The following is a 20459-nucleotide window of genomic DNA, read 5'->3' as shown; positions in this document are numbered from 1 at the left end:
TAAATGCAGTTGTATCTTCTGATGAAGTAATGCAATCTTGAAGACTGTTACCTCTATGTCTTTGCCTGTTTGTCAAATAAATGAATATTAATTGATCAAAATAATTGTAAAATACAATAAAATAAGTAAATAAAATATATTAAATGAATACAGAAATGAATCAAAAATACTTGTAGTTAAAAATAATAATAAAATAAAGGTTAAAATAAGTAAATGAAAACAATGATAAACAAAATATAATTCATGCAAACATTAAGTGAAAAATTCAAAAATAATTTAAAAATAAAAATGCAAAATTTAATGTTCTTCATTAGAAATGTCATTAAAATGACATAAAAATAACAACAATGCAAAACAAAATGAAAATTATTTTAAAGCTTAAAAAACAACAAAATATTCATGATAAAATAAAAAAGAATTAAATAAAAATCTGAAACACAAACATGTAAAACTGCAAAGAAAAATAAATCTAATGAATAAAACTGCAATATAAATGCTCAATATTAATTTCCATCATAAATACAATAACAAAATACATAAATAAATAAAATATATTAAAACGATAAAACAAATCCAAAATGCATATAACAGAAATGAAATAAAATAAAGCTGAAAATACAATAAGTTTTATAAAAATCACAACAAGACACAAAGTAAAAGTAAGAAACAGTTAAAAAAAAACACAATAGTGCAAAATAAAAATACTAATTACTTTTGTAATTAAAAAATAACTACAATAAAATATTCACAATAAAATCAAAAATAGTAAAATTAAAAAATCCAAAAGTCAAATATTAAATCACAAAAATAAAATGAAAAATATAAAGAATAAAATTAAAGGAAAAAATATAAATTCTAAATATTAATTAAATATTTTTAAAAATGTAATTAAATTAATCATTAAATAAAACAACAAAAAATGGTAAAGTAAATAAAATGTATCAAAATAATAACATTAAGAAATAAAAAATACACTTCATTAAAATAATAATAAAGTAAGTCTGAAAACAAAAGGTGAAGTTAAATGTGTTACATCAGCCCCCGGGAGAGCAACGCCTGTTTATGGAAGTTTGATAATTGAGTTGGTATTTTTTTGGTATTAATTTTATAATTAGATTTAAGTAAAAAATGAATTCCTCCTATTTTTTTGAATACATAATTTGGTATTGCATTCCACATTTTAACATTTTCTCTTATGAGGCAACATAACCAATTAATTTTGAACATATTATTCATATTATTAATAGATAGAGATAGATAGATACTTTATTAATCTCCAAAGAGAAATTCACAGTTCCAGCAGCATGAAAGGTAAGAAGAAAGAAAAAACAAAAAACATGAGAGCATGCAAGTTATAAATAAGACTATGAAAAGCAGAGTTGTCATCCCTGGGTGGGCTTGAACCACCCACTTTCAGGTTAATATCCAAATGCATTAACCAATTGCACCACAGAAGCCATATATAAATTTATTCATGTTATTAGTCATTAGTTAATTTCATCCTCTTCTGTTCACATATGGTTGTAATACTCTCTTTCTATGACTCTTTAGCTGTGTCCGAAATGGCATACTAACGTACTACATACTCAATGAGTATATACTGTATACTATGTACTATAAGTATGATTAGAATGCCAACTGTTCACACTGTAGTATACTACTACGTTTCCCATAATGCATTTCAAACCTCCGAGACAAAAACCGGAAGTACGGCTATCTACTGACACACACACACACACACACTGCAGACAGAACCTTCTGGAAAAAACGCCTCTCCGGACAGGCGCCCAGCAACAGCCCAGCAACACCAATCAGCGGTGGCATGGAAGCCCCGGTGCACGTTCATTGGCACTTCTTTCAGACAAAGCCGCTGGCTGCTGGCCGCCAACGCCCTTTCTTCGGTTCCATTCAGAGGTAAGGCTGCGTATTTTTTCTCCTCCCTGCTAGCTTTAGCATAGGCTGATTCTGCACTATATCCTATTAAATATTATGCTCCAACTGAATCTAAATGCTAAGGGTAACAGTAGAAATGCATACTGAATGCTGAAGTGGAAAAACAAATGACAATATTTTTGGTATATTTCAATGTCTGCATTGGTCATGTTCAAGTTGCTATCATTAGCTTATTCAGAGGCTAGCTAGCCGTTAGCTAGATAGATAGCTTTTGGATAGCTCGATAGCTTTGTCTTTGTCTTTGTAAAATGTTGCTGCAACGGATAAAATAGCCTTTTCTGCCTCATAATGTTTGTTTGGAAAATAGCGTGGTTAAACCGGAGCTTTCATGCATTTTTCCAGTCTCTTGGTGAGGGAGTGTGAAGCGCCTTTCTCCCTCAACTTCTAGCTTTGTTTGTTCACTTGAGTTGCACAGTTCGGTTTTGTGCTCTAAATGAATAGGGATGCTGACGGTCAGAGCAGAAAAATGTAAACTTGACGCTGATGTGTAGAAATGATGATTAAAGAAGATGTAGTAGTATTTGCTTTGGTCATGTTAAAGTTGCTATATGTGCTTTGGGACGTTTTAATTTGCATCTATGTAGAACGGTTGTCTTAGTAAAATGGTGCTGTGATATCTCTTCTACCTCATTGTGTTTTCTGTAAAATAGTGTGGTTAAACAGGAGCTTTGCTATAACTGTTTTAGTCTTGCAAAATGGTGCTGTGTGCACTTTCACAGGAATTTTGATGTTTAAATTAATTAAGGTGCCAGTGCTTTGTTCCATCATGTTAGAATCAGTTCTATAAGTCATTTAGGACATCATGATGAGTATAATATCGTTTATTTATGGCATGTTGCATGATTAAATGTTTCAGTGCTTCCATTCAGTAGGCATTGTCTGATCTTTACCCTTGTGTTTTAAAATCGTTGTTTCAGTTTCTGAGTCAGCAGTGACAGTAGATTTTTTTTCTCTGATAAAAAAATACATTGTGAGGACATTCGATGTGTTGTGTGTACATGTTTTTCTGCTCATATTGGTGATAACTGTTTTATAGCAGTGGTTTCAGACAAGTCACAGTGTTTGTTTGTTTTTTTTCTTTTAAGATTTTCACTATGCTGTAAGTGTCCTAGTCTTGTAAAATGTACTTTATACTGCTAACTTATCTTCAGCTGGTGCGGTCACCATAGCAACCAACTGCCAGGCTCACACAGGGGTGTCACTAGGTTTTAAGGACAGGGGAGGCTTAGCCCCCATGAGAAATTGCTCTTCCACTTTTTGGACCGATTTAGATTTTTTTCAGAGATACTTTACTGTGTAAATGTTTTAGGCCACAGTGGCCATGACTTTTGCTCACAACACAATAATTCAGGGCTGCCAACTTGTGATCAGACCTCAGAGTGAGATTTGGTTTATGTGAGATGCTGATGGGGGGTCTGGGGGCCCTCCCCCAGAAAATTTTGGAAATTATTGATCCTATTTCCTGCATTCTGGTGTATTTTAACAGCATTTTGTTAAAATCTTATCATAGAGACAACATTAAGGGATAATAAAAAACATTGAGATTTAAAAAACTGACAAAAAAAAAACGTAACAGCAGGCAATATTGAAAATGTTTCTTCATGTAAAATATGGATGAAGATTCTGTGGCTGGATGTGCACAACACATTTCAGTATTTTTCATAAATATATGCATAATTGAAATAACTCCATCAACCGCTTTGTAACATTTGTCTTTATAGGATTCTAATGCACTCAACAGCTTCAAGTTGACCACATCAGCCAACTAAAGAATGAAAAGTGCTTAAGCAAAAACAAAACATCTTTATAACTTAAATTATCTATTCACTGAACAGAATTACAATCAGACACTAAACTCTGTCCCACAGGAGCAGGGTTACATGGGCTAAAATCAGGACCAAACCAGGTCTGACTGGACCTCACAGGAGCAGGGTATCATGGACTAAAGCCAGGACTAAATGAATGAATAACTTATTAACTCGGCCCAAAAATAAATAAAGTCTGTAAATTCAGAATAAATGGCACAACTGTATACAGGAACAGGAAGAGAACAGGAAAAAATGAATTTTTGTGAGCCATGTTGTACTCCCTGAGGCTTCAGAAAATTGACCAGTTACTTGTAGTGCAGTTTGTATCTGTGATTTATCTTTGAGGAATAAAACTGTGTCATATGCTAGCTGTGAAATCTTTATCTCACGATTGAAAACGACTACACCTTGAATATTTGGGTTGCAGGAAATATTTAAGAATAGTTCAGCCAGTTCAGAGTTCAGCCACAACCAAAACCAAGAAACGGGAAATGGGACATCCTTGGCGTACACCTCTTGAGACAGAAAACCTCCTAGACATTCTGGGATATAAAATCACTGAGCTATTTATGTCATTATAAAACATAGTGATACTATTAATAAATTTATCACCAAAGCCAAGAATTTTTGGGGTCTGTATAATGAAAGAGTGTTCAATTGAATCAAATGCCTTGTAGAAATCTATGAAAACCTTCAGTGCTTTTGAGTTTATATAATCTAAGTAATCAATTAGATCTAATATTAATCTGATATTAGAACTAATGTGACTCTTTGCCATGAAGCCATTTTGATTTTCACTTATTATCTCTTCTACATTATTTTTCAGTCGTTTAGCATAGGCTTTTGCTCAGATTTTATAATTAATATTTAAAAGTGAAACAGGTCTCCAGTTTTCTATTATTAAGGGATCTTTACCTGGCTTAGGAATCAAGGTTATCAGACCTTGCTTCATGGTTGTCATTTCTTGTCTGCTAATGCATTCGTTATACATCAGTAAAAGATGTTCCTTTATCAAATCCCAGAAGCAAAGGTAAAATTCGACTGTGAGGCCATCACTTCCAGGTGATTTTCTCAATCTCATTGAATGTACAGCATCAGTGATTTCTGAACCCAGAATGTCAGCTTCACATGTCTCTTTAAAGCTCTCTGAAATCAAGGGTGTAAAATTTTGTATGTGCTTCATAAATTTATCACATTTTGTTTGATTAAATTCAGATGTATACAGGTTGCTATAAAACAAGGTAATATAATTGGAGATGATATTTATGGAGTCACAGGAGTGCCAAATCAAAATATAAATAAATAAATAAATAAATGTGGAAATATAAACAGAAATAAATAAATAAATAAATGTGGAAATATAAACAGAAATAAATAAAAAGAAAAATTGTCTTTGCTTTTACCTTTTCTGTCTTTCCTTTTATTTATTTATTTAATTATATCTTTATATTTCCACATTTATTTATTTATTTATTTTTCTTTATATTTCCACATTTATTTATTTCTATTTATATTTCCACATTTTTTTATTTATTTATATTTTGAGTTGGCACTCCTGTGACTCCATAGGTATTAGGAGCCAAGCATACTCGCTCATTTATATTAAGAGATGTAATATTATTTCTTTTTCTGTTTCTTTTCTCTAATGCAAAAAAGTAACTTGAGTTTTTCTTGCCTTCTTCTAACCACTTAGCTCTAGATCTGATGAAGGCGCCTTTCGCTAAGTTCATGTACATTCTGTCAAGCTCTTCTCTGAGGTTTTTTTTTAGTGTGCTTAGGTCTTCTTCAGATAGATCATGTTTGGAACTTAATAACTTTAGCTGGTTCATTAGAAAATTCATTTTTTCATCTTATTTTTTTTATTTCTTTACTACGTTTAATTGCAACTTCTCTCATTTTAAATTTAAAGTATTCCCATTTTTGAATTGGATTAATTTCTCTTTTACCGAATATATCCTTAGCAAGTAATTGTACCCCTTCTTTAAATTTTTATCATCTAATATATTAATGTTTAATTTCCAATAGCCTCTTATGTTAGAATTCTCTTTTGATCCTGTTTATCTTAAACTTATTAATTTATGATCAGACAGTGGAGCATGAATATGAGAAATATCTAAAACAAACTGTAAACTCTGTGATGAGATTAACCAAAGGTCAGTTCTTGACTGTAAAGTTCTGCTGGTGTTAGACCACGTGCAGTCTGTGACATTGGGGTTCATAAATCTCCACACATCTGTTAACAAAAGATGATCACTTATAAATGAGGTGGGTTTAAAGCCCAGTAATGATGCAGATCTTGGAGGATGTCTGTCCATGTAATCATCTGGAGCATCATTAAAGTCTCCTCCTATGATAATAGTAGAATCTTTGTATTTTTCCTTTAAATCGTCCAAAGCTGAAGAGAGTTCAGTAAACATGTCCTTTGCTTGCAATGCTCTGTTTGGTCCATAAACATTACAAATGATAGACATCAAATCATCCACCTTCAAAACTACAATGATCCAGCAGCCTTTGTTTGAAGCTTTGGTTTCCAGAATATCACCATTAAATCTGTTTAAAAGTACTGCCACTCCAGCTGAATAATTGTATACAGGCAGTTATAGTAGCAGCAGTACATGCATCTGCTGATGTGGGATTATTTCTGCCTTTTCAGCTTTTTAAAACACAGAAAATGTCAGTGCTTTGTTCCATTATGTTACCATCAGTTCTATCAGTCAATTAGGACATCATGATGAGTATAATATCGTTTATTTAAGACATGTTGCATGAGGAAATGTTAACATACCATTAATTATAGTGTCATATTAATTCTCTGTGGTGTGTTAAAGACCAGTTCAGCTACTTTTGCTGCAGACATGTTGAGATTCTTCTTCTTTCTGAGAAAACATGCAGTAGTGCTTTAGTATTTAGTAGCCATTGTCTGGTCTTTAGCCCTTTTGTGTTTTGAATTAGTTGTTTCAGTTTGAGTCAGCAGTGTAAGTAGATTTTTTTCCTCTGATGAAAAAATACATAGTGAGGACATTAGATGTGTCTTGTACATGCATGTTTTCCTGCTCATATTGGTGCTTACTGTTTCATAGCAGTGGTTTTAGATAACTGGGTGTTGTTGTTTTTTTTCACCAGCCTTTGGACGCCTTTTTGGAGAGCCTCTGGATTGCCCTTTGATATCCTTTGGTCAACTACCTTTGCTGCATCACCTCAGATTACAATCCATTCCATCCATACATACATACATACATACATACATACATACATACATACATACATACATACATACATTTGTTTTGTGTGCCTTGTTCTCTCTCTCTCTCTCTCTCTCTGTCTCTCTCCCTGTGTGTTTCTGTCTCTGTTGTGCTCTTGTGCTGTCTTCCAGGATGCCTCGGAAGGGGAGACGCTCCCAGGCCCAGAAGCAGCGCTGGAGGAAGCCGGACGCGTCTGAGATGCCCACCCCTCCCATTGACGCACCCAACAGCTCACGCTCTCCCCAGTACAAGGTATGTTTACACCCGAACTGACATGCTCACTTGTGCAATACAGAATGTGCTAAGTTGGACACATTCATGGCATCCGCACGATGTTGAATTAAATAAGTGTATTATTTGCTCACAGAAGGTTGGTTCCACCCTGCCAGCCGGACGGTTCTGGGAAGAGCGGCAGGCGCGTGCAAACTTTATTGCACGTAAGTACTCAGCTGTTTTTATCATGGAATATCTTCACAAATCATATTTAGTGTACCACCAACAATTACCCGTTGAACACAGATTCTGCTGTTCTCATACAATAATAGAAAATGCTGATTGTTGTATGAGCTCTCTTTGTTTGAAATCCGTTTTAAATCCTCTTTTGCTCTGTCTTCTTGTGAACAGGCCGTGGCACCGGTTACCGCCACAAAGCTTTGAAATGGCCAACTTCACCCTTTACTGGGCGCAACCACAAGTTGGTCATTCCTCCTGAGCGCCCTGGAAAGAAGGTATAATTATTAATTGTTGCTGTTCTTTTTCTTAATAAGTTCTTTTGACTTTCATACTAAAACTGTGGTATTTCTTTTGCAGTTCATTCTTCTTGTTGGGGACTCCCATCTACGTGCTCTTGTAGATGGCTTTATTCGGATGCCAGAGTCTCGGCTGAGCTTTGGCTTCCTGTCGACTCCGGGGGCCTCTGCTGCGGAAATTCGCACTGAGGTTCTGCACGCTGCAGTTCCTCGTGCACCTGATGCCGTCTGCGTCATGGCCCCCGGCAACAACCTGACCAGCACCACTGTGGAGAGGGCAGGGGTGGATTTTGCCAATCTCCTCACCACTTGTGGCAACCGCTGGTCCAAGGTTTTTGTGGTCGACTTTCCTCCCCGCCTGGTCGTTGACGTCCAACACCAGGACCTGCTTCGGCAGGAATACAGACGTGTGGCTGCTCGTATGGGTAAGAGGAAAAAGATTTTTTTTCATCCATTCCATTCACTGAATGAACAAACAAGAAAGACGTGACCTACATTTTAACAATTCTCAAATATCAATGGATATTTTGGTGCAATAATGACTTCTTTTTTTTTTTTCAATTGTTTTTCAAGGTGTGAAGTTCTTCAACACTGCAGAGCACTTCCCCCTGAGCAATTTGGTGCTGTGGAGCAAGGATGGTGTAAGTGTAGTATGTTGTGAAAAACAGTTGTTGATTGGACAAGTTTGGTTCACGGCAGATGTTCACTGACATTAAAACTGTTTGTGTGTTTTTTTAAATTTCTTATTTATGCAGGTCCATCTGAGTGATCGTGAGGGGATGGGGATCCTCGTCCAGTTGTTCTGGTCCGCTGCCAACGAGCAACTGCTGACACCACTTCCTTCGCCCCGGATCCCTCCTCAGCCTCCAATTCGGAAAGCTACACCCGAATTGGTTGTGAGAGAGAGATCCCCTGCTCCACCCAGCCCGAAACCCCGTGAGCGGAGGAAAATGGGTCAGGGCGGCAAGGTAATTGATAAATTGCTTTATGTTTTTTAGACTTTTTTTAGACAACTGTGACATCATGTATTGTGATAATAATGGTAATAATATGTGTACTGTGGTTAAAAAAAATTACAGTTATAATTTACTGTGACGCTTTCTGTGATTGCAGACGAGCCATCCTCGGGAACCTCCCCGGTCCAGAGGTTCACCAAAGCCCAGGATGGCTCAACAGCAGGTTTGTGATTCTTCAGATATTTCTTTCGGATAATATTGGTTGTTTTTTTTTGACAGGACAGACTGTAATTAGTCGTGTCTGCTTTGTGTTTTACAGATGGAGGAGAGCTTTCTTCCGCTGAACCCCGTCTGGTTCAGCAGCACAGCCCTAAGTGCCATGGAGAAAGTGTCTCCCTCCAATATGTCTTGCCTGGCGGACTTCAAGGCTTCTCCTAAGCCAAAGAAGGTAAGTTGATTGATCAAAATTTTATCTCTCGCAGAAGCATTGTATGAATGCTCAAACATATAATTCCTGACAGTTAATTCTGCACATTTTTTTTAGTGTCATCTGCAATTAAGTATAACTACTTCATAACAACAGCCACAAATAATAAGACTTGAATCAGCTACACAGAAATGTAGTTGTAAATTGTTTGATAGCTGTTCAACTCCATTTAATTGGTATCTCATTTGGTTGGCACAGGTGGCGTCCCCTGCAGTTCTGCGCGGCTGCCCGCGGAACACTACCCCTCCTTCTGCTTCTTCTCCAGTGAACAAGGTACATTACTTTCTGACACAACTGTCACACACTGCACATTTGGAGGTCTTTCAATTGCAGCATGCACAGTGTCACAACAAGGCGAGTAGACTGTGCTCATTGTCTGAAATGCTTTGATTTGTCAGGAGCCTGGAACGCCTCCAGCTCTGCGTTCCTGGAGATCAGAGGAGGACGCCCCTTCAGGCTTGACCACCGCAACTCAGGTGGTAAGTTGTCTTTCCTTTGGGTTTGGATTTTGATTGAAAACATTAATCAACTTCACAGTTAGTTTGTTTGTGCTAAAAAGAGGCAGTAACAACACTTGTGTTTCTGGGATGCATTTCTTTAAACCTCAGTAATTAATGTTTAATTGATGTTTCTGATGGTGCAGGTGGCTGCTCGGGCAGCAGTGAGACGGCCCAGGACCCCGGACGGGCACCCTCCCCACTGCCCAACTGCAGTGCATGATGTAAGCTTCCTCTGACCACATTCTGACTCCATTCCACAGGCATCTACATTGTCCACACTGACACTTGCTATGTTTTTTTTTCTCATCTGTCATCAGCTGTTTGACTCACCCCCGGCCAGATTGTCCTGCAGTTGGGGCAAGACAGAAACCCCTCTCTGTTCTCCCATTGCAAAGGTAAGGATTAGTCCTCTTTTCATCAATATGTATCATCTGACTGAAAATCATCGTCATTTCACTGAAGTTTTGTTGTTCTGTGTTTAGATGGCCAAGATGATGACCCCCTCACCGGATGGACAGGCCATGACAGCTGATGATGCGGGCTGCAAGCCTCCTTCTCCTGAGAAGGTATATTTACCTCTCTATAATCAATTAAAAGAACATTACAAAGCAGGCATCTCCATTTGTGGCCATTTTTGTTGTTCCTGTTTTTTTTGTGGCACATTTACTGTATAATCGCAATTCCAATGAATCGCTAGCGTTAGGAAAATTGAAGCTACTAGCTAGCTAGCTATCAGCTACCCATCTAGCTTATTTGTTAGCTTTCTATCTTTCGGGTAGCTAGCTTTGGGACAACTGAAACTCCTGGCAGCTAGCAGTCTAGCTTATTCAAGGGCTAGCTAGCCGTTCGCTAGATAGATAGCTTTTGGATAGCTAGATATCTAGCTTTTAGACAACTGATGCTATTCAGTTGTTAGCCAACTATCTAGCTATCGTCTTGCTTTATTTTTTAAGTGTCACTGTTATTGTCATTTATCAGATGACCCGAACACCGACTCCATCACAAGCCCAGTGGCCCTGGTTCATGACAGCTGCATCCACCTCAGCTGATGCACCAACAGACAAGGTAAGTTTCTTCCTCTATGATAGACATGTTAGACAATGCACGAGTATTTTTTTTGTAAAGTCATGATTCTTTTTTGTTTTGTTTTTTTTGGTTTTCTGCAGTTAAAAATATTTTTTGCCAATTGAGAGAACTGTTACTATGCTGGTCACAATACAATAAGCTACCTGTAATGCTGTGTTGTGTGCCATTGCTTTCACAAAGTAACTCTTGTTTCTAATCAGGGTTTTACATTAGCACTAGCCACTGGCAAAATTCATGCAGAAAAGGTTTTGGTGAATAAAATATTTACATCACTTGCCATTGGCATGGTGGAAAAAAGTCAGTGGAATATTGACTTTGCTATGTAATTGCATTTCACACAAACCGGAAAAGTATGTGGTCCAGGCAGTCTTCAGTAGCCTTCAGTCTGTACAGTAATGTTGATCCCATGACCATCAACTGTCTGTTAGATGAAACAACTCTGATACTGCAGTCATAAGTTGTCTGCTCAAAGCACCCTCCTTAAGCTTCCTCACAAACATTGAAGCAAGTCCCATTATGTTAAAATAGTAATGTCATGTTGAAATCTGTGTTGATGTCTACAGAAAAGGAGCTAACTAGTAAATTAAATTAGGCGACATAGGGTTATTATGTGTTCATGGTCTCAGAAAAATTGTAAGTCATTATGATCTGTTCAAATGTAATTCCAAGAAAAAAAGAAAATGTTACAGTGCCCTGGAAAAAAATCCTGGAGGGAAATTCTACAAATAATACAATAATACAACAAAACACACAGACGCCTATATATCTATGTACACACACACACACACACACACACACAATAAATATATATATATATATGTGTGTGTGTGTATGTGTGTGTGTAGAGAGAGAGTGTGTGTGTAAAGTATATATAAAATATATATTATTAATATATTTAATATGTTATATATACATAATATGCGTGATTGCAATAAACATACAAATATGTATATTAAACTAGCAAAGGTAATAGTAAGCAATAATACGCTAAAATAATACAAGATTTCCATAAATTGGTGAGAGGATGTTCATAATGTATGAACAATAAGTTGTCACTGAAACATTAAATCATATGATCCTTTAACTGAAGACACATTCAACACATTTCTAAAAGCTAGTACTAATGGTGAACTTCAAAAAATTAAGCTGTCTGAATAAATAATGAAAATATAATAATTACTGATCACAATTTGTCATAATTTCAGGATAAAACCAGGAGCGAGAGTCGCCGTGTGGAGTCAGTCCGGGCCAGTCATTCTCAGAATGATAGGAGGTACAAGATATTTTCCCGCAACCATCAGTGTAGCTGTAACGCTTTGACATTTCTGGCATACCACACTGAGGGCTGTCAGTTCACCAGGACTACACTCGATAGAGTCCTGGCTCAGGGAGACGCGCTGTATGTCGGAGTCAAACAGCAGTTGATTCGCGACAAGACCTTCCAGAGCAATCACCTGACAGTTGAGGAGATGCCAAAACAAGTCCTCACAGACAGACATTTGTATAATGTCAACATGCGTGACATCAGGTGTGGCTTTTTGAAAACTAAAGTATCGAGCCCTGGAAGACAGCAGTGGTGGCTTCCACTTGCCAACCAGCTGGAGTGTCTTTCAGCAGAGGTTAATCAGGCTATAATCGTCATTTCACCCGAGGTTATCGCTGTTTTCCGTGATCAGTCCGGGAGGTATGGAGTGTTTGATTCCCACTCCAGAGACTCGAGAGGATTACCCTCTCATTCCGGTAAGGCGATCGTTATGACTTTTGCGGAACTCAGTGACCTGGCTAACCACTTCCACACACTCTTTAGAGACCGTGGAGACTCTGCTAGTTACGAGTTTGTCCCGGTATCTTTTCAGACTGACAGCCCCAGTGCCCCACATCCTCAACAATCCCCAGAAACCGAGGTTCAACATGAAGTGTCTGAACCTGCTCTCCTCGCATTGCAGGCAGACAGTGGGACAGCTATCAAAATTGAGGAGGACGTTAAAGGTTCCTCAGCTGTCCCACAAGCAACAAAGCTCTCTAAATTCAACAAAGATCGGAGGCAAAAAGCCAAGAGGAGAGCATGTGAAAAAAAGGAACAAGTGAAAGAAAAAATTGGGAAAAAAACTTGTGAGAGAATCAGGTATGCCAGCTGTGCCGAATTTCGCAGGAAGAAAATTCAGGCACACAGTAAGTGTGTGCAAAAGAACCGTGAAGAACGGCTCTTGTCTTCCAAAAAATACTATGCGAAGTTCAATGTCAAAATGCGAGACAGACAAAAGAACAAATACATGACAGATTCTGCTTTTCGGAGCAGGAAAAAAAATAATCTTCTGAAGAGGTACAACACGGATCCAGCCTTTCAGAACAGGAAGAAAAATTATGTTGTCAAGAGGTACAACACAGATCCTGCTTTTCGGAACAGGCAGAAAAATTATCTTGTCCACCGGTACAGGAAGGATCCAGAGTTCAGGCTACATCATATTCAACGGTGTAGCCTGCTCAGAAGACACATGTTGGCTGCCAATCCTGACATGCGTCAGAAGTTGCAGCGAGCACTGAGCATCAGGCGGAAATACCGACAGCTCGGAACCTTTCGCCAGCCAGTGCTTACTTCAGTGATGGCAGCGGCAATAGCAGCATTCCGTGAGACCATCAGCCACGGACCAACATACGTCTGCACCGTCTGCCACAGGACTATGTTTCCAAATCAAGTCAAGTCATGCAAGAGAGTTAAATACTCCACCAACATCGACGTGGCACAGGCTTGCTTGACTGGAACATATGTGCATGTCTGTGACGCTGAGTGCTCCTCCCCTTGCTCAATGCCACCAGAGAGACTGCAGGAGTGGATCTGCCACAACTGTGACAGCCACCTCAGCCGTGGGAGGATGCCAACACATGCAGTAGCAAACAATTTAGAGTTGGCACCCATTCCCCCGGAGTTGGCCGAACTCAACGTGCTGGAGAGACAGCTCATCGCTAAAATCCTCCCGTTTGCTAAAATCGTCGCCTTACCAAAAGGACAGCAGCGAGCAGTCCACGGAGCTGTTGTGTGCGTTCCATCGGAAGTGGAAAGTGTTGTCAACAGTCTTCCACGTCCCCTCCCAGAAGCACAGCTACTGCAGGTGAAATTAAAGCGTCACATTCGATTCAAAGGTTACCAGCACTTTTACACTGTCAACATGAAGAATGTGCTGGTTGCCCTGGAAAAACTCAGAGAGCAGCACTCTGAGTATTCTGATGTGACCATTGACGAAGAGGCCACGTTCCAAAATCTCCTCCACGACTCAGACGAGTGCACGGATGATGCGCAGTGGGGAGAAGACGGCATGCTCGACGAGGAGCTGCTGGAGGCGGCTGATAGCTACACTGAGCCAGTCTTGGCCGATTTTGTGTCAGCCGCAGGAACGAGTCGGCCAGAAGATGACCAAAGACACAATACTGACATGCCATCACCAAGCACTGAGCTGGAAAACCTGTCCAATGATGTCATGAGAGAAACCCTCTTGGAGGAGTCTGCTGACGACATAGACTCTCAGCATGACGGCATGGATGCTGCCCAGTGGGGAGAAGACATCTTGGACCAAGAGCTGCTACAAGTGTCTGACAGCTACCAGACCAATTTAGCTGCAGACATACCCACCGAACAGCAGGAGGAGCTAAGACCTGGACTTGCTCTGGACACCTGCATGCAGCCACCAGACATTGCGCAGGAAATACTTTCCTATGGAGATGGCATTTTCAGTGTTGCCCCTGCCCAAGGAAACAAACCTGTGGGATTTTTTGCAATCCCCAAACTGGAAGCCATGGCGTTCCCTGTGCAGTTTCCCACCGGAGAGAACACGCTGGATGAAGACCGTCCCATCAAGCTTTCACCCAGCAGATACTTTAACGCCAGGCTTTTCGGGGCAGACACGCGGTTTGCCGAGGACCAAACTTACCTTTTCTTTGCGCAGTTTGTAACGGAGACAAACCTCGCGAGAGGAAGTATGTCGATACAAATGCGCAAAGGAAAGATGCGCACAAAAGACGGGCGTGCCATCAAAAACTCCATGCTCCAGGACAAAGAGGAGGTGGAGAGATTAATTCAGGCCAAAGAGGCCATGCGATTTATGCAGCCTCTGAGAGGCACGCCCGCATATTGGAATAAAAGCCTGAGAGATTTGCATGCTATGCTTAGGCAACTCGGCAAACCGACGTTCTTTTTGACTTTTTCGGCAGCTGAGATGAGATGGCCTGAAATAATTGGGGTCATCAAATCTCAGCAAGGACAAACACTTGGTGACTTTTCCGAACTGGACTGGAAAGCCAAGTGTGACATTTTGCGCAGTAACCCTGTCACCGTAATGCGCATGTTTGAAAAACGCGTGGATGCCCTTATGGCAAAGTTGATCCTCTCACCAGCGCAGCCGATCGGCGAGGTGGAGGATTATTTTTACCGCGTTGAATTTCAGGCCCGCGGAAGCCCACACATTCACATGCTAGTGTGGGTCAAAGACGCCCCTGTGTACGGCGAGGACTTGGACCACACCGTATGCAGGTTCATTGACCGCCACATTTCCTGCCAGATGCCTGACCCCGAGAAGGACCCGGAGCTCCACAAAATCGTCTCGGAGGTTCAGGTACACAGCAGGAGCCACACCGGCTCTTGCCGAAAGGGAAACGTGGTGTGTCGTTATGGCTTCCCCAAGCTGCCGTTTGATATCACCTGGATCACGGAGCCCTTTGCTGCCGATGTGGAAATGGAAGATGGTCAAGAACAGGAAGAGGTGATGAAGGGACGGAGGGAGCAGATCCGTCGGCAGCAAAGGGAAGCAAAGGAAAAGCTTCGGCACCTGAGAGAGCTCCTCATGGATCCGAAGGCCTCCTTTGAGAGCTTGTCAGATCTCCTCCGTCGATGCGACTTGGAACACGACGCCTATCTGAAGTGCGCCGAAAATCTGACAAGCGGGAGCGTGGTCATGCTGAAGCGGCAGCCGAACGAATGTTGGGTTAACGCCTATAACCCAGACCTTCTCCGCGCTTGGAACGCAAACATGGACATCCAGTACGTCCTGGACGAGTACTGCTGTGCCATGTACATGATGTCATACATCACCAAGCCGGAGCATGAGATGACCGAGATCCTGAACTCGGTCGTGAAGACCAGCAGAGAGTCTGCTTTCAACCAAAGTGAGGAAATGAGAAAGATCATGCAGGCCTATGCGAAGCACCGAGAGGTCAGCGCCCAGGAGGCAGTGGCTCGCACGTGCAGCTTGCCCCTGAAAAAGTGCTCGCGGTCTGTGATTTTCCTCTCCACAGACGAGGAAGCCATGAAGATGAGTCTTCCTATGAGTCGCCTGAAGGACATGGCACCTGACTCTGAAGAGGTCTGGATGTTGGGGGTACCTGACAAGTACCTGTTCAGACCAAAGACTCCCGAGTTTCAGGGGATGTGCCTGGCTGAGTTTGCATCAGACTACCGGGTAGTCTACGGCGAACAAGCACAGGGCCCCAGTGCCATTGCCCTTTTGTGTGACAAAGGACATATTGCCAAGAGGACAGCCGGAAAACCAGCAGTCGTTCGATATGCGCGCTTCTCTGAGACCAAGGCGCCAGAGAAACATTTCAGACGACTGCTAAAGCTGTACCTCCCCCACCGATCTGATGATGAACTCAACGACGGGGGTCGCACCTCGTACGAAGAGTTCTACAAATCGCGACGCGACGTCAAGGACATCGTGGACCACAACAGGAAGCGATTCGAGGGACGAGGCGCAGGCATGGAAAAGGCACTCCAGAACGTCCAGTTCGGTCCGGTCCTCAACGCTTGGAACACGTTCGCACCCGAGGTTGAGGCGGAACGGCAGGAATGTCTTGAGCTCCGTGAAAAGATCCCAGAGGAGCAGGACGAAGACGCCGTGCCCGACTTTGAAGACCTGAATGTCGGTGAACCCGTCCCCCGAATCGAGGCGCCTCGGTTAAGTCCAGACTTTGTCCGCAAGATGTTTCAGAGTCTGAACGAGACCCAGGCGTGCGTCTTCTACGCTGTGCGCCAGTGGTGCCTTCGGCGTGTGTGGGGCCAAGATCCAGAACCGTTCCACTACTTTGTCTCTGGTGGAGCTGGTTGCGGTAAGTCCCACGTCATCAAGTGCATTCATGAGGAAGCAACGAGGATTCTGCGGCAGCTCCCGAGATTCCGGGACGCAGCTGACATGTCCCAGCCCACTGTCCTTCTGACTGCCTTCACGGGCACAGCAGCCTTTAACATCGCGGGCAAAACGTTGCACTCTGTCCTTAAGCTTCCCAGGTCCCTGGAACCGCCGTACCAGGGCCTGGGCAATGCACTTGATGAACTTCGAGCAACTTTGTCTTCGGTGGAAATTCTCATCATCGATGAGATTTCCATGGTTTCCAAGAAGCTGTTTGCCTACGTCAACTGGCGATTCCAGCAGCTCAAAGGAAACCGAAAACCTTTTGGCGGCATTTCCGTTCTTGCAGTCGGTGACTTTTACCAGCTGCCGCCGCTGGGCAGAGCCAAGCCGCTCTGTGTCTACGAGGAGACAGAGTTCGATCTCTGGAGAGAGCGCTTCACCATGGTCAACCTCACGGAGATCATGCGCCAGAAGGATGACCGAGCGTTCGCCGAACTCCTCAATCGACTGCGTGTCAAGCGCAAGCAAGATCCTCTGTGCGCTGCGGACAGAGGCTTGCTCATGAGAGCCGTCTCTGACGGCAAAGATTGCCCGCCAGGAACGCTACACGTCTTTGCCACCAACAAGCAGGTAGATGGTCACAACGCAGCCACCGTGGCCTCCCTGCTTAAAGGGGACGTCAAAATAGCGGCAGAGGACTACAGGAAGGATGTCGCTACCGGCAGGAAGGTGCCTGTGCCCAACATCAAAGGCACCAAGAGAGATTTGCCTGACAGCATAATGGCCGCTGAAGGAGCAAGAGTTATGCTGATCAGGAATCTCAACGTGGAGGATGGCCTTGTCAATGGAACCTTTGGGACCATCTCCACCATTCTGCCTGACAGACGTGACCCCAAAGTCGTGAGGTTCCTTGGACTTAAGCTGGACAATTCCACAGCAGGACAGACTCTCCGCAAGAAGCTTCTGGGCCCCTCGGACGACTTGGTCTACGTCGAGAGATCCGAGGAGAGCATCGGTCGCAAGGGCGGAGTCGTGAGACGTCAGTTCCCCGTCAAGCTGGCCTTTGCGTGTACAGCCCACAAAGTTCAGGGAATGACGGTGACGTCGGCTGTCGTGAGCCTGAAACGCATGTTTCAGCCGGGCATGGCATATGTGGCGCTTAGTCGCACCACTTCTCTTCAAGGTCTCACCATCACCGACTTTGATGAGACAAAGATCTATGCTGACCCTGCCATTACGACAGCTTTGGAAGACATGCGCAGCGCGAGTTTCCAGAGTGTTACTCCGCTGTTGCACCGCTTGGACTGGACGGAGCGACCAGATGCAGAGGTGACAATCGTACATCATAACACCCAAGGGCTTCCATCTCACATGGTGGACCTGAAGTTGCATCATGAACTCAGGTTGGCAGATGTGCTTTGTCTCACCGAGACACATCTGTCAGGGTCCTCTGTATCCTCATGCTTTGATCTGGAAGGATACACTGTGTTTCACCGCAGCAGACAGGCGTCTTACACCACGTGCAGGGACATGGCGTCAAAGGCCGGGGGTGGAGTTGCCATGTACTGCAGGACCGCTCTGATGGCGGAGGCGCCGAGCTGCATGGTACGTGTCACAGATCTGGAATGTCTGGTCATGAAGGTTGAGGTCCCAGTCAAAGTGCTAATAGCAACTGTGTATAGACCCCCAGATTTTGGTTTGCAAAAGTTTCTGCCAAACCTGAACGCTCTCTTGGACACATTGGAACTGATGGATCACCAGCCCATTGTTGTTTGTGGTGACTTCAATGAAGACCTCCTTTCCAGAGGCAAAAAAAGCATAAGAGATGCACTTCTGTCCAGGGGCTACAACCAATTGATCACAGAGTCTACCACAGACAAGAACACTGTGATTGATCACATTTACATTTCCCAACCTGAGAAATGTGTTCAGTCAGGTGTTCTCCAAACATATTATAGCTATCACAGCCCGGTCTATTGCATTTTGACTGGCTAAAGCCTCACCAGCCAACACTGATTTGATGATGGCCGCACTTTCATCCCATCTCCTTACATTTTCAACATAAATTTTTCTTGGTTCAATGTCTTGGCTGGAAATCTATTCTGTTCAGTCCCATTTTACAGTTGTGTCACACATTTTTCATGTGACTCAGTGTTGTGGCACATTGTGCTACTGTTGTTTGTTCTTGGTATGTTTTGTTCTGTTCTTTGAGTTCCAGGTCTGAGGGGGTCCAGAAGGTGCAGTGGCGAGATCGGACGTCCTCCCAGAAGTCCCCTCCTCTCGGACGCCCAGTCCTTTTGGAAGTCCTCAACAGCCTCCCCATAGGCATGTCTCGGGTAGGAACAAGTGTTCAATAGATATTTTTTCTAATCGTGCACATCAATTTACTTAATTAAAGAAAAATATCAAACTAATTGATATTAATTTGCCACTCTTGATTCTTCACCTTTTAGAATTTGGACTTGGCTTCCTGTAGTCGAGGAAGCGGGGTGTGTAGTGTGCAGTGTCGGCCGACGGCCTGTATAGGTCCGGTAACGGCTGTAGCTCCACATCTGCTTCCACCGCTACGACGGGACATGCCTCAGGTAAAAACCGCAGGACAGATTTGCACTTGTTTCACATTTCAATTTTCCCAGTTAATTTTGATCTTTTAACACCCACAGACAACACAGAAGACTACCAGAAGGCTGGAGAAAATGGGACTTCAAATGAATGTTATAAATAAATGTTAAAATAAAAAATGTATACATATATGAAAATATTTCAAGTCTGAAGTGTCTTCTTTGGTTGCTATAATAGTACTACATGTACAGTATTTTGTATTGCATTGTTATATTGGTCCTTCTCTCTATGTATATGGGTCATTGCAGAATTGGAGGACAATTTAGGCATCCTAACCTTTGAAAAATCTACCCTTTATTTCATATTTTTCTGTCATGTATTTAGGAAAACCAGGTAGTAAGCCATCAAATAATGTGATTCGGCCAGCTCAGGCATTAAAGTTACACTTTTCATGAAATGTTTTATTTGATGTGCGCCATGCATAGTGCAACCCTGTTATGAATACTCTGGAACCTGAAAAAGTATATATTTTTTTCAAAAATGTTTAATAAATCCTTTACCATTAAGTAAAGAAGGCCACATGCACATTGGATAATCATTTAATTTCAGTTAAGACTTAACCTCTATTAATTTAAACAACGTTTGAACTCTGGCATGCCCAACCTTTCAATATTTGCATGTTTTTTTTTAATTAAATTGCAAATATTTGCTCAAATCTATTACAAATTAAATCATTCAAACCACTAAAAGGACAATAGGTCAAACCCTCATGAGTTTGGGAAAATCATTTAAGATTATTTTGATAAAAATTATTTGGTAACGGTTGAAATTAGAGTAACAGGGTTGAATAGATCCATTATTTCTTATTATAGATCATAACATTAAGGTGACAAACAAATACTCAGAACCACAGGAATGTTGTTTCATAACATCTTATGCTGTGTATTAACCTGCAATGCCTATCATTCAATTTCCTACATATTTCAAATATTAGGTT

The 20459-nt window shown here is 41.7% G+C and overlaps 1 protein-coding gene across 3 annotated transcripts; it reads left to right on the top strand.

Moving 5' to 3' along the window:
* Positions 1–1538: 1538 nt before the first annotated feature.
* On the top strand, positions 1539–19661 carry LOC127531601 (uncharacterized). 3 transcript variants are annotated; one of them, XM_051941279.1, is made up of 19 exons: positions 1539–1914; positions 6885–7255; positions 7371–7440; positions 7628–7731; positions 7814–8177; positions 8326–8393; positions 8508–8720; positions 8866–8931; positions 9028–9156; positions 9394–9468; positions 9594–9674; positions 9839–9916; positions 10013–10090; positions 10178–10261; positions 10674–10760; positions 11987–12054; positions 19119–19236; positions 19354–19485; positions 19564–19661. In XM_051941279.1, exons 2-19 carry the CDS (start codon positions 7136–7138, stop codon positions 19630–19632), a joined length of 2004 nt encoding a protein of 667 aa, XP_051797239.1. In that variant the 5' UTR covers positions 1539–1914; positions 6885–7135; the 3' UTR covers positions 19633–19661. The 3 variants fall into 3 exon arrangements, 2 of the variants coding, with proteins under 2 accessions (XP_051797239.1, XP_051797238.1); XM_051941278.1 differs by having other exon boundaries at positions 19113–19236; XR_007938736.1 differs by lacking the exon at positions 19564–19661 and having other exon boundaries at positions 1735–1914; positions 11987–19236; positions 19354–19376.
* Positions 19662–20459: the final 798 nt, after the last annotated feature.

Source organism: Acanthochromis polyacanthus, chromosome 21, assembly GCF_021347895.1.
Source record: "Acanthochromis polyacanthus isolate Apoly-LR-REF ecotype Palm Island chromosome 21, KAUST_Apoly_ChrSc, whole genome shotgun sequence".
NCBI classification, from domain to species: Eukaryota; Metazoa; Chordata; class Actinopteri; family Pomacentridae; genus Acanthochromis; species Acanthochromis polyacanthus.
This window is presented reverse-complemented; position numbering and strand designations above follow the sequence as displayed.

What these genes read in the sequence shown, in the direction of transcription:
- LOC127531601 (XM_051941278.1), top strand. Translation starts at nt 7,136, where the DNA reads ATGCCTCGGAAGGGGAGACGCTCCCAGGCCCAGAAGCAGCGCTGGAGG. An exon ending in AAATGGGTCAGGGCGGCAAG is followed by an intron (nt 8,721 to 8,865) that starts GTAATTGATAAA and finishes CTGTGATTGCAG; the next exon opens with ACGAGCCATCCTCGGGAACC. An exon ending in CATTCTCAGAATGATAGGAG is followed by an intron (nt 12,055 to 19,112) that starts GTACAAGATATT and finishes CTGTTCTTTGAG; the next exon opens with TTCCAGGTCTGAGGGGGTCC.